This window comes from Terrapene carolina, unplaced genomic scaffold, assembly GCF_002925995.2.
Source record: "Terrapene carolina triunguis isolate 2854851 unplaced genomic scaffold, T_m_triunguis-2.0 Scaffold234, whole genome shotgun sequence".
Classification (NCBI taxonomy): Eukaryota; Metazoa; Chordata; order Testudines; family Emydidae; genus Terrapene; species Terrapene triunguis.
In genome coordinates this window covers 4256095-4262854 of record NW_020664585.1, presented here as the reverse complement: position 1 = coordinate 4262854, position 6760 = coordinate 4256095, and the positions used below count along the sequence as shown (strand labels likewise).

General features: G+C 47.8%; 1 protein-coding gene across 1 annotated transcript in view; it reads left to right on the top strand.

Annotated features, from left to right (window-relative positions):
- Window positions 1-1250: 1250 nt before the first annotated feature.
- The window catches only part of FICD (FIC domain containing), a 12514-nt gene continuing 7004 nt past the window's right edge, over window positions 1251-6760 (top strand). Inside the window, exon 1 of the mRNA XM_026657011.2 lies at window positions 1251-1316. Coding sequence (XP_026512796.1) covers window positions 1251-1316 — 66 coding nt within the window. The remainder of the gene's footprint in view (window positions 1317-6760) is intronic.

The following is a 6760-nucleotide window of genomic DNA, read 5'->3' as shown; positions in this document are numbered from 1 at the left end:
GAAGCTCTACTGGTACACATGGCGTGAGAGTGAGAGCTGCTCCCTGCTGTACAAATGCAGCATTTGTCCCCCTCCCTCTGGCTGCAACTGTGCCTGTGTAATGGGACTAACTTCAACCCTGGAGTAAGTCGAGCCCACTGTATTGTATGAGTGGGGAAAACTGCCTGTCAAAATCTGTGAAGCCACCACCGTGTTCTCTTGGGACTCTCCACTGCTGTCAATGCCTCAGCTGAGACGAACGCTTCGTATGCAAACAGCGCTGGTTTTACTCCGATCTCGTCCTCTCTGCCCAATTGCTTCTTTCTTCACCCTCTCATCATGAGCCCAGACGGCGTGCATGCTAGGGCAGGGACTCTTTGATCGGTTTGCACAGCACCACGCACAACGAATCTCCACCCCTCAGTGGGCGCCTTTAGCTGCTACTGTAATACCCATCGTGTAAACACCCTGAGCACATGGCAAACCGTTTGCAGGTACCCAGAGGAGACTGTTCTCTGCCAAGACAGGCTGGCAAATCCATGCAGCAACCAGTGCCAGAGTCTGAAGCTCCTTTGGGTGACAGTCTGCTAGTCTCTTTCACCAGCAGCACCCAAACCTCTTTCTGCCACATTACTTCTGTCACAGACTGTCTCTGACCCATGGGCTTTAGTGGGTCTGATGCCGAATCGTTGTGAATGAGCATCAGCTCTCTGCATTAACAGCCAAACCCTCCTCCTCGCTCCCTCCAACTACCACAGTCAGCAATGGGGGGAAAGTGAGTAAGAACCTGAGTCTCTATCTCTCCGAACCTGCTCATCCCACAAGGTGCTGATCACCTCTTGGAGTTGATTAAGTTAATAGGAGCTGTGGCTGTTCAGCACTTCGCAGGATCAGAGCCCTTAGAGAGGAGATCGGTGAAGGCAATTTCCCGACCTTTATTGACATGCAAATCATCAGCACTAAAGGCAGCTCGCAGGATTAATATATTTCCAAATTGCCTGGCATGGAGTCACATTAGTCAAGTATATGTGGCAGTCAGTCCAAAATGTCTAGTTATTATACAGTCAGCAATTCTGTGCTAGTTTCAAGGGCAGCCCAGAACCAAATGCTCAGGGAAAGTCACTTGGGCGTTCATTCGGTTAAGGCCCGTTTGATGCAGAGTCCCCAGTGATCTAGTTTTCTGAGCCGCACGAAAGTGACGACAAACGCCGTAGTGAAAGGCTGGGCAAAAGCATTTGTCAAACCCAGACATTTCGGGGGAGCCGCGTACAATGTCTGAGAAACACCCACTTTCTGACCCTGGGAAGCTAGCAGAATTGGGGAGCTTCCTGGGCAAAGTGAGTTTTGAAATTTTAACATTTTTCACTTCAAAACAAATTCCTGAGTGCGAACAGGGTCTCTCGTTCAAACACAAGGTCCGGCTGTCAGGCAAAACACTGACATCTCAGTGGTGCTCCTCCCCACAACTTGCAGCTTGAAAGCTGCAAAGTTCCGTCTGTCAAGGTTTTGAATCAGATTAGACTTTTCATGCCCCTTTGGGTACATCTACACTGCAGTGTAAACCCAAGTCGGTGGGACCCAGGGTTGTGGACTCAGTGATTCCAAGCCTGAACTTGAGTGTCCACACTGCCTTGTAAGCCTGGGTTTACAACTGCAGGATCCAGCTCTCATGACCGTACTAACGCCTCCACACTGCACTAGGCAGACCCTGCGACGCAGGTCTGCAACCTGAGCTGTGCCGTGCCAACACTGCAGAATGCCAGGGCATGGGCCTGAGTCACAGCAGGACTTGGGCTCTGACCCACCCCCCTATCAGGATCCTAAAACCCAGGTTCCAAATGCTTGTTGACCTGAGTCCGATTGATTTGTGGGTGGATGGAAGAGGAGCTTGGGTTCCAACCTGAGTCAGAACCTGGGGTTAGTGTGCAGTGTAGACATACCCTTTGTGGCTTATTGCCTTTTGAGCACTTGCCAAACCAGCAACAGCCTGCAGCCAACCGGCAAACCGGGCTGACAGCAAGCGCAAGAAATAAAGGGAGTCTCTTCCACCCCACTTGGGACCTCCTGTTCCATTCTCTCAAGCTCTGCTGAATGGGATCTATCCTTAGACAGATGTTCCAGTGTGGCTTTGTCACTTGGGATCTGCTACATAAAACAAGCCCAACTTCCTGATGTTAAAATTGGAAGTCACTGAATGTTCTGTACATGTGTGCTGTGATTACACAGCATGCAGCTCCAGCACGGCTTTTGAAGTTCCCTTTTTGTTCATTTATTCCCAGTGTTACAAACCAATCTGCTACAAAACCTTGCTTTGGGCATTTATTAAGAGAGCCAACAAAGACCTCTGTTTCTGTCTCATCCTCATCAGAGCTTTGCTCCCTAGCCACATATGCATGGATGTGTTTTGCTTTTGTATTTCTTTGGCATTTGTACTGAGAGCAACACACTTTGTCAAAATCGTTGCTTTCATTGCATGCAAGGCACAGCACCCTTGGTACTGGGTGTCTTTGCATTGTGCTGTAATTGTCTCTATGTACAGCCAACAAATCTGGCCTCTGCCTTTTATTTACCTTTGTCCTGTCTTGCTTACCAAGGTGCTTGCTAATGCTTTTATCTGGGAAGCGCCGTTTTCACTAGCCCGCCAAATATTCACTATACTTTGTGATGTCAACGCCATTTCTCCCAATAACCTTCCTCTGACCTGGTCATCAGCTACATACTGCAGATAATTTGGTCTCTCCTTAGACCATCTTCTAACTGTTCAAAATCACATGACTTAGCTTTGGTACGTAGATCTCTAACTGCAGTCAATGGTGTCTCTGGCAGCTGGATTCTTGCCAAGAAAATGTGCTTTTCCCAAGTGTTATTCTGACATCATAGGATCCTTGACAGTTTTGAATGACTTTGCCTGCTAGTTTGCAATTCCCTTCACCCTAGCACTGGGCTGCATCGTAGCCCTCCAAAGCCTCCAGGCCTGGATTTCACCCTCTGCAACCCTGAGAAAGTCAAGGGGCATAATATCCTCCATTTTTGCAAACACCACGTAATAAAAGTGTGATGCCCAGGGGAGCCTCTAAGAAATAGCTGCTTTAGTTCCTGATACAGGTTAGGGTTATGAAAGATTAACACCATCACAAAATTGATTCTAGTGGCAAAACCGCACAAGCTTTTACCTAACAGATACACTTACAATATAACAATAATGACAGCTCATCAGGAAGAGGTTTCAAATATGCTCATTGCAAACAGCATCAAGGCAACTTTCAACCAATGCTAACAGTCCCCAAGGCTATTCTGGTGCCCTTCCTTCAGACTTAAACTCTGTTTTTCATGCTCACTGCATCTAAATGCAGAAATGCAGACCAAGTCCAAAGGGGGGGAAATGGCAATATTTCTTACAGGAAGAAGAAAAGCAGAATGAATTACTGCCATCTAGTGGCTGCAAAGGACATTTCCTCCTTTGGATGAACATGGTACTGAGACAGGGTAGAAGGAACAAAACGCTCCACCATGTAAAACTCCATTGCTGACTATGAGAATAATGATCAAGCCTTTACAATTCTGTTAATGGGATATGGTCTTAATGCTTCTAGTCTATGCATCTGTAATTATATGACTGTCTGACATGAGCAACAGAGCATGATTTCTAGTGCAGTCATCATGGGAGTCAATGGTGAAATTCAAACATTCTGAACGTTCACACCCGCTTTTGGCTACTTCCTGTCTATAGAACCTGAGTAAAGGCCCTGCAAGCAAAGTAACCTCTGGGCTACATAAATGTACAAACATACAGCCCTAGACAATGAAGTGTAATGTTATTTTCAATGAACTGGAGAGTGTGCATGTGTATATCATGGCCCTCTGAATCAGAACAGTTCAAAAGCATCTTAGGCCCTATATTGCTAATGGTGAGCCTCCTTTAGCTCATGTCATAGTGGCCTGTGTTTCTGAAATTCTTTCCCTGCTGCCCCTTGTGAAGCTGTGAATAATGACGGTGTGCAACCTACCAACAACTGCAGTGCTTAAGCTGCCACGGATTTGTCATTATATTTGGCATTCACACAGTACTTTATAAACATTAACTAATCAACCCTCACCACACTCCTGAGGGATGGGTTGCTATTTTCATCCCTGTATTATACATATGGCAACTGAGTCACAAAAGAGCACTTTTCAAAGAAGTTGATATCAAAGCCAAGAATAGATCCCAAGCATTCCTGGCTACTGGTGGTGTGCTCATACCATTAGATCAAATCTAACTGGATCACCAATGACAGATTATAAATGTGCTTCTTAGAATGTAGCTTGGGACTGTCTGAATTTAAAAAAAAAATACAGCATGTACTGAGGTGCAGTTGTTTTCTAATCCTCAATAATTAATTCCCCAATTAGGTTGGAGTGCAATGGCGTTAAGAACAACGCATTTGGTGTTTGTATTACAGCTTCTTTGAAGAAATGTTTTGCTGATCTCTCAAAGGCTATTTGATTGTTCCAAAACTTGTTCCTCCACATTTTGTCATAAAGGACATTGGCATGTTCAAAATTAATAGACTACATGGTAATTTCCTGCTGTAGGGATTGCCTTGGGCTCAGTTTGATGCTGAGCGGTCTCCTAGCTGAGATGCTGTCAGGCTACCTTTAGGGATGCAGGTCTAATTGAGCTGATCAAGCTGCTTTTGTCAATCCCAATACGTCAAAAAGCACATGGAGAAGTCCCAGGACTGAGAATGTGGTTACTGCATTTCGTATTTCTGATCTAAAACAAACCAGAAAGAAGTGGGAAGACTTTCCCTGAGCACCCATCTCCAGTATAATGGCAACACCAGAGAGCTCTGCCTTCCCTGGGATCCTTAGGAGGACAGCAGGGACCTAGCTCTGAGCAGAGTCAGCGCAGTCCTGGAGCAGTGGAAAACAGGTGAAAAGTAGCCCAGAATCCAGGTCACGTGTGTAAATCATGATCTCCTGCTAAGAGTTGCCTTCCCTGTTAATAATGCTTTTACTTAAGTGTCTATTGTTTGTTTGGTAACGTTCAGGACACAGAAGGCAGCACTGTCTTCCCCTTCCCCCCCAGCTTATCACCCAAAGAGAAAACACAGCACAATGTCCCTGAAAAAGACTGTCTTGGACCATTACTGGGGAAGGGAGTCACATTCCCATTATTTTAGTGGGTGGCAGCAATTCATGGGAAAAGCAAGCTCCGAGGAGAGATCTGACAGCAGAGAGGATAAGCTCCAAGTACAATAATGGAGGAAAGCTGGGCTTGTGCTTCAGGCACTGACAGAAACCTCAGATCTAAATTATCTTCCTGATTCTGCCACAGCCCCCCTGGGTGACCCTGGAGTGACGTCACACTCTCTGTGCCTCAGTTCCCCCTCTCTAACAAGGGGAAACAATCCTTCCCTACCACATCGGGTTTGTTTTGAAGGCAAATGCTTTAATGTTTGTGAGGCACTGCTGGGAGAAGGGAGTTCCAGACAGAAGGGGCAGCAAGGAAAAAGGCAAATGAGACAACTAGGGTCTAGGGAAGTTTTTCAAATGAGAATTGCAGCCTGCGCCTTGCCAGCAGTCCAAGGCTTTTCTTCAGCTTTGCTAGGATACTCAGCTCTTAAGTATTACAGAACACTCGATGAGAAAAACAAATGTGAGGCAGGTGCACATAATTAACCCCATTTTACAGCTCAGGAGACTCCAGCACAGTTCTGTTGTGTCACATAACCTTTCTGTGGCGGAGACAGTAACAGGGGGCGAGCATAGCACTTCCTAGCTCCCTCACTTGTGCTGTATCACACTTCTCGGCTGGAGTTTGTTTAGTAGCAGTGGGCTGTGCCTTGCAGGTGCTGAGGGATGCTCTGAAGAGAGTCACTGCAAGACACTGCTGCACTGGATTTATAGATTCCAAGGCCAAAAAGGACCATTGCTAACCCAGGCCAGAGCCCTGCCCCACAAGGATCCCTAGAGCAGATCTTTTAATAATAATAATTAAAAAAAAAAATCCAGTCTTGATGATTTAAAACTTGCCAGTGATGAAAAATCCACCACAACTCTCGGCAAATTATCCCTCCCTGCTAAAACTTTACACCCTCTTTCTAATCTGAATTTGTCTAGCTTCAGCTCGCAGCCCTGAAATCCCATTGTATTTCTTCCTGCTAGAGTGCAGAACCCTTCATCAAATTTTCATCCCCTAAGCAGCCACTTCTAAACTGTAACCAAGTCACCCCAGGCCCTTCGGTGGCCCCCAGAGCAGGAGAAAAGCTCGGGAGACCCTGCCACAGCAGGTCCAAGCGGCCCCAGCACGCAGCGCTTACAGAGCACTAAGCCCACCCCATCGGCCCCCAGCACCCCAGGGAGGGTTTATCTGAAGCTCCAGCTCCTGGAGCACCAGGACAAGGGAAGAACTGGGGTGTGCGTCCCCACAGGTTTCTAGCCCCAGTGGATGCAGACAGCAGCTGGGAACCCGGCAGCCTACCCAGCACCACCATGCTACCGCCTCAGCACCCATCCCCTAGGCGGCGTGTTGGCCCCCTGGCTTTTAAATAGCAGCTCCCGCCCTTCCTGATCGAGCGGCCTTCTCATTGGCTGCTAGCGCTGAGACTGGCGTGAGAGTCCCGCCTATCGCGGCTCTCCACGAGCCTCTCCGGCGCCGGAGACGTGGAGCTGAACGGGAAACACGGCCGGAAGAGGGGGCGGGGCGAGGGGAGACGGATAGGCCGGGAGGCCAATGAGAAGGGGAGGCCGGGGCCGGAGTAGCCAATGGTGGTGAGCGGGGGCGGGGCAGGGCGGA